Here is a 21,308-nt window from a genome sequence, read left to right as displayed (position 1 = left end):
GGATTGTGGTCCCTACTTGGACAGGGTGCATAACTCTGCCAACTAGAGACACCTTTTCTAGCAACTATCAATTTTATGAAGTAAACCTACCCCTGTCCTACGGACTACCTCTGCCACTAACTGCGCACTTATAGCAGCATGTATGGCACATATGGTCATGCCTCGTTCTCCCAACACATTTTTATTCCCACATACTCCGATTTTTTGCATTTTTTTGGATTGCTTATGAATTCATCCTTTTCTGACAAATCTCCACAAAATCATTTCAGAAGCAACATACTCCCACACTTGCTTGATGCTGGGGAGGAGTGCCCTAAATCGTGTATTTTGCTTTGAACTGTTTTATCAATAAGGAGGAATGCAAAAACATTGTCCGTGGACATTACCCAGTTAGTACTCAGGGTGCGTAACTCCTGGAGAGAATGCCCTGTAGACAGTGCTAAACGGTAAATGGGGGGTGGGAAATAGGTTTAGGGCATGACCAGAGGTAATTACCTCTACCTAACAGTACCAGTTAGGCATAGCCTGAAGGTTCCAATGGGCATAGAACATGGCCAGTGGCCACATCACACACCTGGTAGCCTCTGGGGGCAAGAGGGAGAGGACAGGGTGCAATGTGTCTTTTTAAGTTGATTACTGTTGATTAACTTACAGTCAACAAGCTTTTCCATTCAATGGGGTGTAGTTTAGTCCACGAGGTTTTGGTTCGGAGAAGTGGAAAGAACTGTTAAAGTATGGATACCTAGAAAGTAGAACCCTTATGTACACCATAAAGTTAAGGTGAGGTTTACGAATCTGTGCAAATTCTTTATTTTTTTGGGAAAATTTTCAATCGATATTTATAGAAAAAAGACCATCTCATCTTCTCCACTATCAAAAGCAGAGCTCCTTGAACACATTTAAAAGGAGGCTGTTGTCCTTTATCCTTCCATGCAGATGATCTAGACAGTATTGTCAGTATGGGTATGGGGATAATGGTCAGATATCTGCATTGGTATTATTGGATCTATCCGCTGCTTTGTACATTGTCAACCATAAGATTCTTGTCAATCATTAGGAGGCAACAGAGCTCAAGGACATTGCTTTGAACTGGATGAAATACTTCCTGCAACCTTGCACTCAGGCAGTGATGCTGGGTCCATTTGTTGCTACATCCACCCCGATTGCATCTACCCTAATTACACGTGGAGTCCCCAAGGATCTGCTCTCTCTACCTATCTATTCAATGTATATGTAGGATCCCTAATTTTAAAATTTGCAGATCGGGTTGTAGAGCGCATAACTATGCAGACGATTCCCAGTTTCTCATACACGTAGCTAATACCCTGGCCTCAGAGTTGGAATTTAAAAACAATGTGAAATCTGTCTGGAGCTGGATGGGAAATAACTAGCTCAAGTTAAATGGAAACAAAACAGTGATCATGATTTTAAACAACAAATCAACCTCAGGAACAGCCCTTACTGGCCAGTCGAGATGGGTGACCCTGAGCAGCCTAAGACTCCGGTTAAGAGTTTGGGAGTATTGTTAGATAGTGGTCTAATGTTGACATTCCAGATTAGTGCTGTTGCATCTAAATGCACTTTTACATTGAAATTGATCACAAAAATATCCTCCATTCAAGCCCTGAAAATGACAAATACGGCTACAGTTATTTTTCATTTAGACACTGCCAACTCTATTTATTTAGCCCTTCCAAATAATGTGATTCAGAGGCTTCAGTTTCTCTAAAATTAAGCAGTCTGTCTCATATATAGAATTCTGAGGCATTCCTGTGATCCTAAAACAATTACATCGGGTACCTGTCAAGCAAAACGTTTAGTTTAACATTTGTTGTACAATATTTAAAGCGCTGCAAGATTTGGCTCAAATTTGTTATATTCCCTCAGGCAGATTAAGATCTTCTAGTGCCTACCTTCTCCAGGTCCCAAGATACAAGAAGCAATGGATGGGAGGATGTAGTTTCTCAGTGCAGGATCTCTTCCTGTAGAATTCCTTACATGACTTATTGAGGCTAGAAAACTGCTGTGTGACCTTTAAAACTGGCTGTCTGACAGTCTTATACATGCTAGTTTGACTTTTAGAGAGTTGTTAGACTTTCAGACAGACCTATACGAACTACTTTGAATCTCAGTTTCTCTGAATTCCCTTAGTCTTAAAGCACTAAAACCACTGTTGAACATGCACTTTAGCAAGTTCTATTAACATAACATAATGGTACTTAAGGTTGTCATGGTGGCCAAGCTCACTCACTAGGGAGTGGAACATATTTGTGTTGCCAAGGCACATCTGGAATTGCAGATGTTGCAGTTGCATCATGTCTGCCAAGAAGGATATCTAATAGTTGAAAACAAAATGCAATTTAGAGGTGTCAATTGGTTGGAATTCCAAAAAGGTCTAGGATCACCTCACTAGTATAAGGGTATCAGCAATACAGTGAGTAACTATTGAGAAATTAATATGATGAGGCCGAAAACTTTGTATGTATGTATTCGATTTATCAAGCAAAAACCTTCCTACAAAGCAATGGAGCCCTTGACAAATAAAGGCATATGGGGTTACCAAGGCAGCTGGCCATTACAAGAGAGGTGGGTACACAGAGAAAGCAGATTCCACAGAGTTTGTGAAATGCTGCAGGAATAAAGTTGCCTTCTTTTCTTGAAGAAAGCATGAGAGGAAGATACTTGTTGATCTGGACTGGGATATTTTTTCATATTATTGGGCCACATCTGGAGAATGCTTACTCTTTTGTTTTCAAGTGATTCCATCTCTAAGTTTCCAGTCTTCTGATATTGTTCCTCTTGCAGCTGTAGGTGATTTAAGAGATTATGATCTTGGAGGCCTGACTAGGTGTTGTCTTCTTGAGTGATGAGTTGGGAATGGCAACACTCTTCTTTAGAAAATCTACATTGTGTAGAGATGGAATGTTATGTTATAGTTGTGCATCATCCATATACTGATGTATTTCAATGTACCTGCTGACCAGATATCATCCAATGCAATACATGTATGGCACCTTCAGCCAAATAACTGAGATAATGTTTAAGCTATGGCCAGTGTTGAGTAGTGTCAAATTAAAAGACTTAAAAAAAAAAAATTGCCCATCTACAGCAAATATCCCATCATGCTACTCACATATCAACAAATCACCATTGGGAATCAATAATTTTCTTTGTTCCTATTTGTTAGAGTTTATTAGCCTTTGAAATGTCCCCTCATATTTACAACAACTACACCATAATAATATTAGTTTTGCGATCACAATGGTGTTGGACCAAAATGACCAATAACAAATTAGAAAAATTGAGAGAAGTAAATTTGTTTCCGTTGCCTCCTTATGAAAATGTGTTGTTAGAAAAGGTTAACATTCGTGTTTCTGTAATATGTGTTACGAAATGATAGAATAAAATCTGCATAACAATCCTGAAACTTCTATACAACATTAATTGATGTCATTTCTCTTACTCACTACTAAATCTCTGAAATATTTCTTATAGTCAATGGAAAATGGGGACCCTGGTCTCCATGGTCTAGTTGCACTGTCACTTGTGGAGGGGGACTACGTGAAAGATCCCGTTTGTGTAACAGCCCACGACCACAATATGGAGGAAAGAAATGTGCGGGTGACAATAAAGAAAATGAGATGTGCAACAAACAAGATTGTCCAATTGGTATGTATATACATTTTGCAACTTCCAGTAAGCAAAGTACTATAAACACAATGCCTCAAGAGAACATAAAAGCTACCAAGATTCTGAGAGTTAATGTTGCACACGTAGATGCTTGCAAAAACTGTGATGGCAAATAAGGGCCACTGGACCAGGTTAGGCTACTCGTTTGAATACCAGATACAACATTGTACTGTTCATTTCTTTGTTTGCATTTTCATTATGTTTGCCTTCCTCTATTTTTTCTATAGCATTTTGAATCTTGTTACATGTTTCGTATATCACTGTTTTTAAATAACTTGTTGTTTATGTAAGACCTACTACTCCTGAACTTCTCCTACACATGGTTTATTAATCTAGAGCCAGCCATCAATTTCCTCTATTGAAATACACATGTTCCTCTTCTGTATTCCTAAAATTGTGCTATCATTTGGCTCTACCATAATGTCCCATCAAGCTGCACTTCCAGGCTATACAGATATAAAATACATACATTCCCTGTCTTTTTTATGAGTTTTCTAATGCAGGACACCTCTATGTCTGATCTACTCTGTGGTCTGTCTAATCTGTTATTCATTTGGACATGCGGTCTCCTGAGCAGGACACACCACGTCATACAATGAACAGAACAGTATAGAAAACTCTTCTTATGCATACTAGCCTTTTAGTTCCTGTCCACAGTGAACTTTTATGCAAACTGGAAATTATCTCTCCTGTGAAATTTCCTTCAGTACTACCACCTGCAGCTTTCGTTGCACCTCAGTATCCCTCCCACCTAAATACATTAGCTTTCAATTATGAGTACAAAATTATGAACACAACTGGAAAACTGGTAAAAGAGGTAGAATTTAACACCATTTAATATATGATCTATGTTAACAATCTTTGTGACATTCATAAGGAAGCATACTGCCCGTTCCTGCAATTCTGACATGTCTCTTCTCATATCATTGGAAAAGATGGGCCTAATACTGGCCATTTGCTACTCTGGCAATAGCCCATCTCTCCCAATTTAACACCTTTCACCACCACATGGCCACGCCTGCCACATGGCCCGTGCCTGCTTGTGTTACGAAAATTAATCTCACACCAAGCATGCTCAGCTTGTCAATTGGTTATTGGTATGAAAAGATATTTCTCAACTTCAAGTATTCAAAACCCCATCACTAATTATTGATACCAGGCCATTACAGACATCTATTAGTCTTGTCCAGAAACTTGTTCATTTGTTGAAACTATACTATCATGGACAAAGTAAATCCTGTGTAATACTTGAAATAGTAGGAAAATTCACTTTTCTGACAGAAAATGTATAGGCAATTACTAAATAGTATCAAACATTCATGTGAAAACCCAAACGTCATTGGCCGATTTACACAACTTCACATTCCTCATTCCACCTAATTAGCAAACTACAAAACCTGTAGTCCAAAGGAAAAATACACTCACGTATAAAAAATCCCAACAGAAATTTCTCAGCCATGAGATCACCTAGTAAATGTATTATTACCTTGATTACTCCTCACTTATTCCAGCTATAGGGATTGCCATCAAACCTGGTGCAAATTTTAACCAGTACACTAGACTTTCTAATAGCATTCCATTATGCAACACGCTGAATCTGTATATTATGCTTTTCCAGTTAATCATAAAATCATTAGAAAGACCTTATCATATACATATAGACCTTCACATGCAAGTCATCCACTTAGCAAAAACAGAAAAAGAGTACAGGTAAAGTGCGTATTTGTGTTGTGAACCATAAACTATTCAATTCAGTACATCACCTTTATGACCGGAGTTATGTTATACCAAACTCCTCATTGAACAATACCATATCCTGTCTCATCATCCACAGCGTCTTCTAGTAGGACTAGATTATAATTTTAGGCTTTATCACATTATGGATTATATATAAATTACTTTTAGTCTGCATGTTACATTTTCCATAAGTATTATTGTCTGAGACACTCATCAGAACGATCAGAAATGCACAATCTGGTAATTTTTCATTTGCAATTCTGCATCTAAAACATTTGTGTCAAATATTTACTTATGTAAAGGTGTGGCTACATAACCTTAAATTGTTTTCTTACATGCATTTTATCAACTAGCAAATAACCAATGAAAGAAAACACACTAGAATTGGGACGAAGACGAACCTCCTCTTAGACAATTCGATACGCTTTTGTCATTCACCCACCATTATTCACTACTTACAATAGTTCTCTTCATTATTACTGAAGTCTCAGCTAAATATCTGACATTAAAATGAGGCAGAGATTTTTTACTCAGGGAAAGCCATGTCTGAAATATCACTGGTTATCCTCTCATACCCCATATTTATCTGTTTTAAGGATAATCTAATTGCATAATAACAATATTTGTCATCCCAGTAGGGGATTTGGGTGGATCTGCTGGTATGGACAAGAATTGCAAATAATTTCAGATAGTCGTGACTTGATCAAATTCTAACCATCAGTTTCATCAGCTTACATGTGTGTTTCCAGGTTAGAATGCATGCACTTTGCCAAGAGTTGCTCTAAAGGTAAAAAATTATTTAATGCAACTTACTATATTTGACTGTTTCATCTACTCTGCATGCATTTATATTAAATTAGATCATATTTTTTTAAACTTTGGAGCCATTCCTATGACTGAAAAATTCCTGTGTGATGTTTTATGTGAAATATATTAGGCGTATTTCCTCCACTGCAAAGCATCTAGTAAAAATAAGATGAAAAAGTAAAAGCATCAAACTTACTTGATGAAAAATTGCATGCACAATTCATCAGACACTCCTTATGTAGTCTTGCCACGGACTAAGTGAAGTTGCTGAATATCTTATATTAAAATGTGTGTAGTTCTTGAGGCACTCAGACATGTAATAATAACCCTTCTGCTAACTAAAACAACATTTGACACACGCAGGAGTTGTCCAGTTACTGCATCATCTCCATCCTCCATTACTGCAGTAAGATATTGAACTGGAAACATGCATAAACCTGCATCGAGAAAATGTTGCTTCACTTCCTTCAAAACATCTTAGAACACTACGCTGGACAGCACATAAAACTTACTTTGCACATTTGATAATGGATTCATCCTGTCCATTGGCTAGGACACAAAGGACTTTGAGATCCCCAACCCCCTGTCTTCTGTAAAGAAGCATTTAGTTCCTGACGTGAGGAGTAATAAGTATCTATATATATGGCAGTTACTTTGCATTAATATCAATCCAGTAGTGCCCTATTGTGCGTTTGAAAGACTGAACCACATATTTGCATATCTGGCTGACTTAACGCAGAATGGAGCAGCCTAGCTGAACTGGTAGGCCACATCCTCTATTAAAAAGACAGAAACACCCAAAATGCATTTCTGTCATGTTAGGCAGTACTTTGTAAAGAGTATGTCATATTAGTTTCCATGAAGGTATTCTCTGTGATGGCCACTGTTTTCCAACATTGAAATTGGTGGGGTTGATTTAGCATTATCGGCTCCAAATCCAAAATTATTTGTCATCGGTTAGTCCACAGCTGCCTGAAGAATGGAAGAGTGAACCAAAAAATCATGATCAATAATTAAGGCATAGCTTCCCCTTGAATAAACATCTCCGAACAAAGCCTGGGTGGGTCTTAAAGAAATGTTGTGGTTTGAAAGACACCGATAGGAATGCCATGTCTTTTATTGGTCACAAGCCTAGGGAGCATCTCCTCTTTGGATACAGAAAACTAAAGCTTAAAAGAGACGATTAGACCACAAAAGTAAGAGCTTAGGTGTCTGGTACGATTTAACCTCTCAACAATTCTGTAGATAATTGTCATAAACAAGAAATAAAACTTTAGATTCATCATACTCAGGAAAGTCATTTGACTTCTGCCTCTGGGTGGAACGAAAAATAACATTAGTGCTTTCCATTTCGATAATTTGAAGTTCATATACAAAAGTACTCTCAAACAAAAAGGAGGAATATCTGAAAGGCATTCAGAATCAACCATCTATACTGTGCCTACAACAGCAATGATGCAAGCACTCAACTGTTTCTATGAAGAACAAATAATCTCTTTTAAAATTACTTGCCATTATTTCCGAAACACGAAGACCCCAAGGGGCACAATACCTTAAGAACCTTGCTTTTTATTACACCCTTACTTGACCCTCTGATTGAGTTACTCCCACTTGATTAAAAAGTCAGATTCAGGCAACCAGGGAAGGGGCAAAGACACAGTGATATCACCTTCACTTGAGAGAACAAAATAAGAATAGGAATAAGAATGAGAAGAATGCCTTGGGTTGTATGTAGTGCTGTTCAGTTTCATCAAATGTAAATGTGTCCTTGGTATAGATAACCCGAGAAAGTGTTTCTAGGAACCCATCAGTCCTAGCATCCTATGCTGTTGAGGACGATGAGGGAGCACCACTAAGACAGGCTCCTCTTCTAGACCACTAGAAACACTGCTAGACCACTAGAAAGACTACTATCACTACATCAAGTAATGATCCATAGTACCTTAACTAAACAAATAAAGAGTGAATCACATCCCAGTCTTTAATAGATCCAATGTAACCATGCATACATTTTGTCGTCAAATGGGACGTTGGCATGTTGCCAGCTGCTGTAGAAACTGAATAGTTTTGTTGGACGGAAGTGGATGGTAGTAAAGATGTAAGTTTTCTACCAAGGTTTAGTTTATGCCAGTATTAAATTTAACTACCTTCAAGTATGCAAAATCCAGCTTTTTAACATCCATTGCGGGGTTGAAGATGCAAGAAACTGTTTGACATTAGCCACCAGGTCAACGCGGGCAATGCTTAATTAGTCTCTGTGACCTGGAAATTCCACATAGCAATACTCAGACATGTGCTCATTATTCTAACAGAGTGAATAAGTTAATGGATTGCCTCATTAAATGTAATAAATGTCAAAACATTTATTTTAAAGCCAAGGAAAACACAGTAGACTACTTAACTCCTTCACTGCCAGGCCTTTTCCCCTCCTGTGCCAAGCCTTTTTTTGGCTATTTTGGGGCAGTTTGTGCCTAGTCCCTCATAACTTTATGTCCACATAAGCTATCCATGACAAATTTGCGTCCTTTTTTTCCAACATCCTAGGGATTCCAAGGGTACCCAGAGTTAGTGGGTTCCCATGGAAGAGACCAAGAAATTTGCCAAAACACAGCAAAAAAAATCATTTTTTTTTTCAAAAAATGGGAAAAGAGGGCTGCAGAAGAAGACTTGTGTTTTTTTTCCCTGAAAATGGCATCATCAAAGGGTTTGTGGTGCTAAAATCACCATCTTTCCAGACTTGAATCAGAAAACCACATTTTTCAACACAATTTTGGCATTTTACTGGGACACACCCCATTTTTACTATTTTTTGTGCTTTCAGCCTCCTTCCAGTTAGTGACAGAAATGAGTGTGAAACCAATGCTGGATCCCTAAAAGCTAAACATTTTTGAAAAATAAACATAATTCTGAATTCAGCAAGGGGTCATTTGTGTAGATCCTACAATGTTTTCCTACAGCAAATAACAGCTGAAATAAAAACAATATTGAAATTGAGGTGAAAAAAACAGCCATTTCTCTCCACGTTTACTCTAACTTTTTCCTGCAATGTCAGATTTTTGAAAGCAATATACCATTACGTCTGCTGGACTCTTCCGGTTGCGAGGATATATAGGGCTTGTATGTTCATCAAGAACCCTAGGTACCCAGAGCCAATAAAGGAGCTGCACCGTGCAATGGGTTTTCATTCTATACCGGTTATACAGCAATTCATTTGCTGAAATATAAAGAGTGAAAAATAGGTATCAAGAAAACCTTTGTATTTCCAAAATGGGCACAAGATAAGGTGTTGAGAAGCAGTGGTTATTTGCACATCTCTGAATTCCGGGGTGCCCATACTAGCATGTGAATTACAGGGCATTTCTCAAATAGTTGTCTTTTTTTATACCCTGTCTTACATTTGGAAGGAAAAAATGTAGAGAAAGACAAGGGGCAATAACACTTGTTCTGCTATTCTGTGTTCCCCCAAGTCTTCCGATAGAAATGGTACCGCACTTGCGTGGGAGGGCTAATGTCTGCGACAGGAAACGCAACATGGACACATCACATTTTTACATTGAAATCTGACGTGTTTTTTGCAAAGTGCCTAGCTGTAGCTTTTGGCCTCTAGCTCAGCCGGCACCTAGGGAAACCTAGCAAACCTTGGCATTCTTTAAAACTAGACACCTAGGGGAATCCAAGATGGGGTGACTTGTGGGGCTCTGACCAGGTTCTGTTACCCAGAATCCTTTGCAAACCTCAAAATTTGGCTAAAAAAACACATTTTCCTCACATTTCGGTGACAGAAAGTTCTGGAATCTGAGAGGAGCCACAAATTTCATTCCACTTAGCATTTCCCCAAGACTCCCGATAAAATTGATACCTCACTTGTGTGGGTAGGCCTAGCGCCCGCGACAGGAAATGACCCAAAACACGACGTGGACACATCCCATTTTTTGATAGAAAACAGAGGTGTTTTTTGCAGAGTGCCTACCTGTAGATTTTGGCCTCTAGCTCAGCCAGCACCTAGGGAAACCTAGGGAAACCTACCAAACCAGTGCATTTTTTTAAACTAGAGACATAGGGGAATCCAAGATGGGGTGACTTGTGGGGCTCCTACCAGGTTCTGTTACCCAGAATCCTTTGCAAACCTCAAAATTTGGCTAAAAAAATACAAATTTTCCTCACATTTTGGTGACAGAAAGTTCTGAAATCTGAGAGGAGCCACAAATTTCCTTCCACCCAGCGTTCCCCCAAGTCTCCCGACTTATATATATATAAGTGACCGAAACGCGTCAAGGGATTCCTGTTTTGTTTTTTGCCGTGATCTCACAAATGGAATTAAAGTTTTACTATTATTGGCACAACGACGGAGTGCGGTTTTCTCCTTTCGAAACAGAAAGAGAATTCTTTTTTTTATATATATATATATATATATATATATATATATATATATATATATATATATGTATTCAAGAAAACTGGTGCATTATAATCGCACACCAAGGGCTGCACATCATCCAAAATGAGCTCGTAAAATAGTAGAGTCAAAAACTACTTATGAATAATTTCATCGGCTGCTATTTATTGAAAAAGGTTTAAATGCAGGTAAATTCGACCCGCATAAAATGGTAAAAAAGCACAAAAAGGAAATCAATAATGTGCCCACCATGAACAAACTCACGCTGTCCCAACCAGATGTCAACGCGTTTTGGCAGAAGCCTTCAACAGGACATTGGCAGACATTTTTACACCCAACTATTTAAACCATATAGTCCTTCTTTGTTGTTGACTGCATAGCTCGAGGGAAGTGCAAACAGAGCGGCCATTTTGTAACGTAGCAATTCTAAGTTTGAAAGTTAGAGACTAATAATCCTGTGCTTTGATGAGATAAAAACTTCAAATATAACATTGTATATTTCTTTCATGTTATACTGCAATATCACATATATGATCTGGTCGCCTGTAAATGCATGAATAATATATAATCACAATTGATAATTGTTAAATGCAGGGAAAGGAAAGCCCCATGTATAAGGTTTTTTTCTCTCTTTCTCTTCCTTTTTCCTTTCACTCTTAATATCGACATATTATCCACTTTTTACTTAATAGTTTTAAAAGCCTGATATATAAATAAATAAATATATAAATATATGTACTATAAATTAATTACAATACAATCAATCTATATACAAGCTATAAATAAATGACTAAATAAATAGAATAAATCCAATCGATTCTAAGAAAGAGATACCAATAAAAGTTATATCCAAGACGGACAAATATATAAATGGATGTTAATAACCAAAATTCTATACAATTTATATAAATATCTCAATTACTCTTAATAACAATATCAAATTCCATTTTGAATAGATCATAATACAATTCATAAAATTAATCCTGATCCTCTGAATATTAATATACTCTAAAAAGGAAAGAATTATTATGTCCATATCACAGGCAAATCTATCATTAATTTTGAAATTGCAAACAAGACCCAACAAATTCAGCAACAGGAATATATATATACATACACCGCTAGACCCTCCCTAAGGGCATATATTACAGTACAAAGGTAAATTAGATGAGTGTAACACCCTAAAGTGAATTAATATGTGATAAATAAAATAACAAAATGAACTAAATTTCAATCCGGAAATTTCATTAACCAATAAAGGATCCTAAAAAGCAATATTTTTAAATGTCAAATGAATTTCATGTTTTCTACTGGAAAAAGTATATATATAAAAATATATATATATATATATATATATATGTATGAAAAGAAATCTAAAATCTCACAAATGGACATGAAGCTCTGCATCCAAGTTATGACCCCAGGGGTTTTCTGTGCCTAGAAGTAAAATCATTTTAGACTCAGTTTGTCTCAAATGCGCAGTTCTGTTCCCTCCCCGGGGATGGGCAGCAATGGTTTTAACACCATAAAATGTTAAAGAGCTGCAATTGCCTTCATGTACGTCCCAAAAGTGTTTAGCTAAGGGGTAAGATGGATCATGATTCTTGATAGCTCTGAGATGTTGTAAGAACCGGACTTTCAATTTATGAATGGTACTGCCTACATATTTTTTATGACAACCACATTCAATCACATATACGACGTATTCAGTTTCACATGTGATACGATCTGTTATATCACAGATTTTCCCTTCAAAAGTAGTATATGTGTGAGTATTTTGTGCATATAAACAGGATTTGCAATGTCCACATTTCCAAAAACCAAGACTTTTCTTAGCTAGCCAAGACGAATTAGCTTTGGAACTTTGGAATAGGCTTCTGGTGAGATGGTCACCCAATGATTGAGTTTTACGATATGTGATATGTGGATGAGGACCTATACTGTCCTTTATAGCAGAGTCATGTCTCAAAACATGCCAATTTTTTTGTATGATGTTATTTAGATGTGAATGTTGGGAATTGAATTCCAGAAACAGTCTAGGTGAAGATCCATCATTTTGATCTTGATTATTGATGCTACCAGATTTAAAAAGCAGTTTTTCTCTGGACATGTTCAAGACCCTCAAATGGGCATCTTTGAGAATCTTTAAGGGGTGCCCTAAAAAATATATTTATATATAGATCTATTTTTTTTTTAGTAGTTGTATGGTTTCCTTGGGAAACCCTACAACAACAAAAAGAAATATTGCCCCCACAGGGGGTCGCCCTGCCCACGGGCGACCCCCCTGTCCATTTCTTTATTAAATTGCGACACAATTATTTAATGTAAGGCAATGCTGCCCTGCAGCAAAAGGAGAGAAAAAACTGTGTTGTATCTACTAAAATATGGCACATTTTTCACCTTCCTGTGCGCTGGTGCAATTTTGTCAGTTATATATTAACATATACAACTTGTTTCATAGTGCAAGTGTGTGAAAATTTTTTTGAAGCATGGGTTTGTACTGTCAGGAGTCCCTTCCAGTACAAAGATATACGCGTTTATGCTTTTCCAACTTTGTATGTGGGCTGTACAATGCAGCACACAAGCAAAGTTTGAAAAACAAGGAGAAATTAAAACATTTCTTCTTCTTATGCCTTTCTCGGAAAGGCATACAATTTTAGCACTGTCTACCAATGTTTGTACGTAGGGATCAGCGTCATGGGTGGTTGCATAGGAATGTCTATGAACCACCCATGGAACTCCCCCTTGAGAAAATTAACGAAAAGCAGTGCATAGAGCAACCTTACATTACTTTGGGATACTATTCAGTACGAATCCTGATTTCCCTTCGCTAGTCTATTCCACCTCAACAATTTGTGCAGAGCAAAGCGTTAGTAAATCTGTCTCTGAATGTCAGTAAGTAAGAGTGAGTGAGAATGATTGAGATTAAGAGTGAATGAAAGTGAACGAGAATGAATAAATAAAGAGGATACAGGTGTGAGAGAATGAGTGTGAATGACAGAATGAGTGTGAGTGACAATGTGAGAGTGAGTGAGAATTTGATGTGATGCTGTGAGATCGTCATTGGACCTGGAACACTTGTCTTTCTTACAAAGGTACCCACGCCAAATACTGGCACAGGCATGCTTGCCTTAATTCTTAACATGACAGACACTTGTAACAAAATACTGACACTGGCGCACTGAGGTTATTTTTTAGCATAAAGGGAACCAATGGTAAAATATTGGTACTGGCACACTAGACGTGATTCATGGAATATAGAGCTCCTGTTGGAAAATACTAGCGTGCATGAGGATAGTCTTCTCATGTGGATACCAGTGGTAAAATGCTGGTACTAGCACAATGGTTGAAATTCTTGACGTAAAGGTGGACAACCTGGCAAAAGCTGGGTAGTAACCATGACCAAAGGCTGGCCCTGAAATACTGAGGCCATTTTTGACAAGAGGGTAAACTATGGTTAATGGACAGAATAAACTGCAAAATTCAGTTTTTAGCCTGTTTAGTACTGTTTTGATTTAAGAGGGTTTCCATTGAACAGGGGGGCAGTGATTCCAAAATGGTGGTCCTGGCACAAAGGAGTTAACTTTTTGATATATGGAGAACTAATAAGCCATTTAAAAAAAATATTGTCAACTCCTGGGGAACATCAGGTTTAATTTGCTTAGCACACCATGAAAGGATTTGAATATGTAATGAGTGTGGTTTCGGTGCCTATGGCATTCTTGCAAATTTATGTGGAAACTGTGCTTTAAAATACAGTTTTTGATCCCTTTAGTTTCCATTTTTATTTGGTGGAGAGAAATACCCTGACAGAGGTCTGCTATACTTGCTTTTCTTGCTCATTACAATTCAGGGTAAGTATTATGCCCCAGAATTTTCAAAGACCAAGCCAGCACCATAATATAGGTGGCATCTAATAATGACAGTTGTCTGCGTTATGATGTTATGCTAATTGTGCAGTTACTATGGAAGTTCAGCGATGTCAATTATTGGGATGTTAGGGTGATGTGACAAGCTTTCCTGGAAAAAATTGGGGTCAGGGGTCATATATCACTTCTTGTGATGTCATTCAGGTCAAAGTGTATGAGATGTAACTTTTGCTACCCCTTTGCACTTTTTTGAATTGATACCTATTGTGTTGAATGATAAGCTTATTCAAAATGTACAACTTTCACAAAGATATATGTTCCATTTTAGGTGCAAGAAAAGTGCCTTGCGTTGTGTTAGAAATGGGGCCTCTAGTTGATAGTGGTTTGCACCCTGTCCAAGTAGGGACCCTCACTCTAGTCAGGGTAAGGGAGTCACATAGCAAAGATAACCCCTGCTCACCCCCTTGGTAGCTTGGCATGAGCAGTTAGGTTTATATCAGGGGCAGTGTGTAAAGTATTTGTACGCACACAGGAACACAGTGAAAACACTAAAAAAGGACTCCACACCAATTTAGAAAAGTAGCCATTATTTATCGGAATAAAACAAGACCAAAACGCCAAAAATCCAACATACACAAGAAAAGATAAAAATGTTCAATTACTAAATCTTAGTGTAGCGCTTAGAAACTCAATAGCTCCAACTGGGGTTTTCAAGACATCTTGACGGAGTCATTCCCAACAGTCTAACGCCACTCGTGAGAGAGTGCGGGCAAGTCACGGAATCGCATGGACCCCAGGTACAGTACCTTGGAAAATGAGGAAACAGACATTGCACTGAGTCGGGAGGTGAGGTGTTCCCTGGAGCCGGTGCAGCGTTGGTTCCTTACTTCTTCCAGAGAGGTGAGGCATAGGTTCCCTACTTCTAGGCAGGGGAGGTGAGGCATTGGTTCCTTACAGTTTCAGGGGAGGTGATGCAGCAGTGGTGGTGAGGCGTTGGTTCCTTGTGACAAGGCAGGGTTGATGAATCCAGCAGGTGAAGATGTGAGGCGTCAACTTTGCATGTCACATTCACACCACAGGGCAACAGGTGCTGCGGTGGAATCGGGTGTCACGGACATCAGTGACACAGCACTTAGCACTCACACTGTGGCGATACTTCGGAGGCTCTGCTGCGGCATCGGGCCTGCAGTGTTGGTCGTTGCACTCAGCGGGGACCACAGCTCCAGTGCAGGCAGCGGTGCAGAGTCGGACAGTGGCATTGGTTCCGAAGTCACTCTGGAGTCGATGTACTTGTTTCTTCTTGGTTTGCACCATAACTCACTCTCAAGGGCCCAGAAACTGTATTTGGCACCATTAGGCAAGTCAGGGCTCTCAGCAAGAGAACCCAGGTGCTGGCAGATGAAGTGTTTGATGTCCCTCAGACTTCTTAACTGGAGCAAGCTCAGTCCAAGCCCTTAGGGAACCTTTGGAAGCAGGACGTAGAAAGCCAAGTCCAGTCCCTTTACTCCTAGGACAGAAGCACCAAGCAGCAGGCCATCACATCAAAGCAACAGGCAGGGTGGCAGTCCCTCCTACAGCATCCAGCTCTTCTTCTTGGCAGAATGTCCACAGTTCACAAGGATAGTAACTTTCTGGGGTCAGAGGTCCAATACATATACCCATTTGTGCCTTTGAAGTAGGCAAACCTCAAAGAGAAGTCTTTGACCCTGCCTTTCCTGCCCTGGCCACAGACACACTTCAGGGGTTGGAGATTGTTTTGTGTAAGGACAGGCACAGCCCTATTCAGGTGTAAGTACCACCTCCTCCCACCACTCTAGCGCAGAAAGACCCATAGGATATGCAGGGCATACCTCAGCTCCCTTTGTGCAACTGTCTACAGTGAATTCACAAACAGTCCAACTGTCATCCTGGTTTGCAAGCCTCGTTGTAGTAAATAAAAAGCACAAATAAAAAGATCATACATAAATTCATTCACAGAATGGCTTAAAGTGAGCTGTCTTCGTCATAGGTCTGTTCAACTATCATTTACATTATTTCTGCCTGCTAAAGGGTATATTACGGGGAACTGGGTCAGCACATTTCAGCCACTGGCTGTCTTGCACTGAGTGAAGACATTTTGCTTGATCTTACGTGCACATCTACCTAAAAAAATCGCACAGTTCCAGAGCTGGTGAACCAATACTTTACTTTGTCAATACTTTTTGCTTTCTATTTTGTATCCATTATTTTTTTTATTAGACAACATTGTGTTTTTTTCTATGTCTTCGTGTTCAAGAAATTCAAAACCAACAGTATCTTTTCTTTACAGCACACCACATTTTTCTGTGATATACATTAAAACTAAAAAGTGTTTCTACTTTTTTAAGGTGACATCAAACTATATTATTAAAATGGTTTATGCTGGTTAATTTTCCTATTCGTGGCACATGCTCGCATTTAAAATTAATTTGAAAATGTCATACCGATTGGTTTTGCCATTGCTTGTTCAATGTAGTCTCTGAGGCACAAGTGAATGCCTCAATAATTATTTACTCGTGTGGAGACAATATCGCCACTGAAGTAACATTGTATTTATTTTCCTAAAAGTCAACCGTACCTGTGTGAGGAATAATTAACAAAAGCTGTGTGAGGATTACATTTACAATTTCTGCATGGATTTTGCATGTTAAATATCTTTGCCTTGTACTAAAAGGCGAACAGGTGCCCAAGAAGTCTTAATAATTATTTTAGAAAGGCTGAGCTTTCAACCTGCTTTTTGACTACGGTGAAAACGTTTGAATATAATGTTTTTGTTTTCCTTTTATAGATGGTTGCTTGTCTAATCCATGCTTTCCCGGAGCTGAATGCAACAGCTTCCCTGATGGTTCCTGGTCTTGCGGGTCATGCCCTGTTGGCTACATTGGAAATGGCACATTCTGCGAGGACCTTGATGAGGTAAGTGGAGACGTATTTTTATTTGCTCCATCGTGCTACATTCTTTCTCTAGCCCTGAGTAAGTTATTTGTTTTAAGACTCCAAACTATAGGGAAAACGCTTTTCTCTTTCTAAATCGTGTTTGTTTATTCTTCCACCCAGTGCGCATTAGTACCAGATGCTTGCTTCAGGATGAATGGCGTTCATCGCTGTGTAAACACGGACCCAGGTTTTCATTGCCTACCCTGCCCGCCACGTTACAAGGGCAGCCAGCCCTATGGAGTGGGCCTTGAGGTAGCCAAGAAAGACAAGCAAGTAAGTGAGGTTAAAGTTCGCTGAATCCGTGTTCGACGACGAATGTGAGTGGTCAAGGGTCACACACGTGAGTTGACAAAACATAAACAGAAGTTCGGGGTAGTCAGATGTGTGTCTGCAGACACGATCTCCAGGTGTCATTTGGGATAAGATAAATTCTTGTGGACGTTTCGCAATACAGGTTTACGTAATATTATTTCTTTCAGGCATCCACAGAAAAAGCCATGTATCATTATGCAGCTGTAAGGCCGATTGCAGACATTTACTTACCACCAAAAGAGTGAATTCCAGAAATGTTCCTCTGAATCTGCAGGGAATGCATTCTACGTCTGTCCACTTATGATGCCAATGTTATTACAAAATAAATAAGGGAAGAGGATATAGCGTTCCTGCCAGAGCTACCGACTTAAAAAATGAGAAACCAGATTCCAGTCTCAGCGGGGTGACCAGATTCTCAAAACGAAAAACCGGGACATACCATAAACATAGAAGTAGGACTACAGTTTGCAGCAGCAATCGACATAAAATTAGGACTACTTAATAGCTTTCATAGACATAGAAAAGGGACTACAATGACAGCCTCCTTCACAGATATATATGAAGAATTACAGATGATAAACCAGATTTTTTCTTTTTGCTCCAGTGGCCCTCCAAAAATTCAGCCTGTCACCTCTACAACAGTAACATTTACCTTCTCCCCTCAGTCAGTCACAAATCCAGCCCCTCTGTGACACTTATCTCCTGCTCATCAGTAGCTCACACCCAGGGACGTCTCTAGGGAGGTACGACTGGTGCCGCCGCACTGAATGCTGACTGCGGGTGGGGGCACGTATTTGCAGGTATGTTATTGTTTTAAAAGCACATGCTGCCATGTTCCTCGCCTTGAGCAGTTTTAGGTAAGATTACTCTGGTAATTAATGTTCTGCCTGGTGACAAATAGGATTCTCTTGTGGACCTTGTAAGGTAGCACAGAGAGTTAATATACCTGCTGCAAAGAATGTGTGCCATGCAGGTTAAATCCATATAATGCAAATAGGTTAGTGGCTTACTACTTTTGTCAGAAAGATCCTGTCATTAAAGTGCTGCAGGCAAACTGCAAGGTATAGATTAGAGCATTATGATTATTTCCCAGTTTTTCATTATCCTAACTTTGCAAGAAGGGCACATTTTGGTAGAAATCAATTCTTATTATTAAAGAGAACCCCTAACTGTGGTGTTAAATTTAAAATTCTGAGTTTGTACTTTTCGAGACCAAGCACTCAAACTATACTGCCTACCAGTATAGATGATTTCACTCCAGCCCTTTTTTCCTTTAGCAGCTGCTTGATTCTGAGCTGCGTAAAAGGACAGAGCAGGGTTACGCAGATGGGTGGCTGGATCTTGCTGCAGGGGGTGACCTCTGAGTCCTGTGAGCAGGGCAGGGTCATCTTGGCCACTGGTGGTTTGAAGGAGCTCTTGTCCCGATGGCTGGCAAAACACCATTGTTGCTGCTTTGTATAAAGAGAAGGGAAATACAGACAAAAAATATCTCTTTTCTCTCTGGATTTCCCTTCATGCTACAATGCTCACCTAAGTGACGTCACGCCACAACTTCTTAAGCAGTGAAAAGTGAGCATGAGCACATCTATTTTACACCAGTGTGCATGCTCAACTCAGACACTACTGAAAAACCGGGATATTTCTAAAAATAATCTAGCCACTTCCCAAAAAACGGGACATTCCTTTATTTTTGACAAAAGTGTCAGGACACTTCCCAAAAAAACGGGACCGTCCGGGGAAATCCAGGACATCTGGTCACCCTAAGTCTTGGCGTCAGCACAACATTCTGTGACTTTGGGCAAATCCCTAAATTTCCAGTGGCCAAAAACACAAAAATGAGTGTGACATTTTGTACTGTTACTGGTGCTCGTGTTAAAAGGCTCCAAGAGCTTAGAGTGGGCGCTCAATCTTCATGAGCGCCGTAGTGCGGATATTGTCTTCAAAGCAAAAAGTAGCTGCTCATAATCTCCGAGCGCTTCAGCAATTTACTGCACAAAGCAGCCATTTTCAGCCAGGGTTGACTTTTCAGTACCGCGAGGTAAGGCAGCAGCCTTAAGGGCACATTCAGTGCTTATTGTATTTGTATTTATGTGATTTAATACCATTATAAACCCCAAAGCCCCTTTGAGATGGACAAGCAAGCATCTACTCTGTTATGAATAGCAGACAAATGTTTTTTGAGATGTTGGTTATGGTTTAGACCTATTGGTTCTTATGAGTGGATCAGAAGTGTCTGCCAGTCGTGTTAAGGCACACGTGTTAAAGCGTAGATCAAGCAGGCATCATCTCTGTTATGAACAGCAGAACACATTTTTTTAGGTGTTGCCTGTGCTAGAGACCCATTGGTTTCTATAGGTGAATCAGAAGTGTGCATCAGTTGTGTTTTGGTAGGCATGTTAATAAGCAGATCAAGCAAGCTTCTACTCTGTTATAAATAGCAGAGCAAATGATTTTTCAGGTGTTGCCTATGGTAGAGACCTATTGGTTCCTATGGGTGGATCGGATGTGTGCGCCAGTCATGCCATTGCATGCTTGTTAAAGCATATAATTGAATGAGGAGTGGAATGAAATAATGTGTGAAATAGGATAGAGGTTTTCATATAAAAACAGTAGCTCCTGTACGCTGCACCCGGTTGAAATTATCTTTTTGGAAACAACCAGATATTTTTCTCCTCTTCTAAATTCTAGATTATCGACCTTAATTGATTTAAAAGTGTGATACAGAGCTTGCATATCTGTACAGAGAAGTAGCTCCCACATAGTTGTTGCTGTCATATGCTGTTATTAATGTAATAAGCTGTAACTTTACTATTATCATGGTATGTCTTACTGTAGGAAGGTAGCCTCTTTCTAGCCTTGTTACCCCCACTTTTGGCCTGTTTGTGAGTATATGTCAGGGTGTTTTTACTGTCTCAATGGGATCCTGCTAGCCAGGGCCCAGTGCTCATAGTGAAAACCCTATGTTGTCAGTGTGTTTGTTATGTGTCACTGGGATCCTGCTAGCCAGGACCCCAGTGCTCATACGTTTGTGGCCTGTATGTGTTCCCTGTGTGGTGCCTAACTGTATCACTGAGGCTCTGCTAACCTGAATCTCAGTGTTTATGCTCTCTCTCTGCTTTAAAATTGTCACTGCAGGCTAGTGACTAATTTTACCAATTCTCATTGGCACACTGGAACACCCTTATACTTCCCTTGTATATGGTACCTAGGTACCCAGGGTATTGGGGTTCCCGGAGATCCCTATGGGCTGCAGCATTTTTTTTGCCACCCATAGGGAGCTCAGACAATTCTTACACAGGACTGCCACTTCAGCCTGAATGAAATAACATCCACGTTATTTTACAGCCATTTTGAACTGCACATAAGTAACTTATAAGTCACCTATATGTCTAACCCTCACTTGGTGAAGGTTGGGTGCCAAGTTACTTAGTGTGTGGGCACCCTGGCACTAGCCAAGGTGCCCCCACGTTGTTCATGGCAAATTCCCCGGACGTTGTGAGTGCGGGGACACCATTACACGCGAGCACTACATATAGGTCAAT

General features: G+C 39.4%; 1 protein-coding gene across 2 annotated transcripts in view; it reads left to right on the top strand.

The window, feature by feature from the left end:
* THBS2 (thrombospondin 2) overlaps positions 1-21,308 on the top strand; it is a 542,122-nt gene that overhangs the window by 140,411 nt on the left and 380,403 nt on the right. For both annotated transcript variants that reach the window (XM_069234978.1, XM_069234977.1), the window contains exons 10-12: positions 3,496-3,669; positions 17,306-17,433; positions 17,575-17,727. In XM_069234978.1, the coding sequence (XP_069091079.1) occupies positions 3,496-3,669; positions 17,306-17,433; positions 17,575-17,727 (455 nt within the window). The remainder of the gene's footprint in view (positions 1-3,495; positions 3,670-17,305; positions 17,434-17,574; positions 17,728-21,308) is intronic.

This window comes from Pleurodeles waltl, chromosome 5, assembly GCF_031143425.1.
Source record: "Pleurodeles waltl isolate 20211129_DDA chromosome 5, aPleWal1.hap1.20221129, whole genome shotgun sequence".
In the NCBI taxonomy this organism is placed as follows: Eukaryota; Metazoa; Chordata; class Amphibia; order Caudata; family Salamandridae; genus Pleurodeles; species Pleurodeles waltl.
This window is presented reverse-complemented; position numbering and strand designations above follow the sequence as displayed.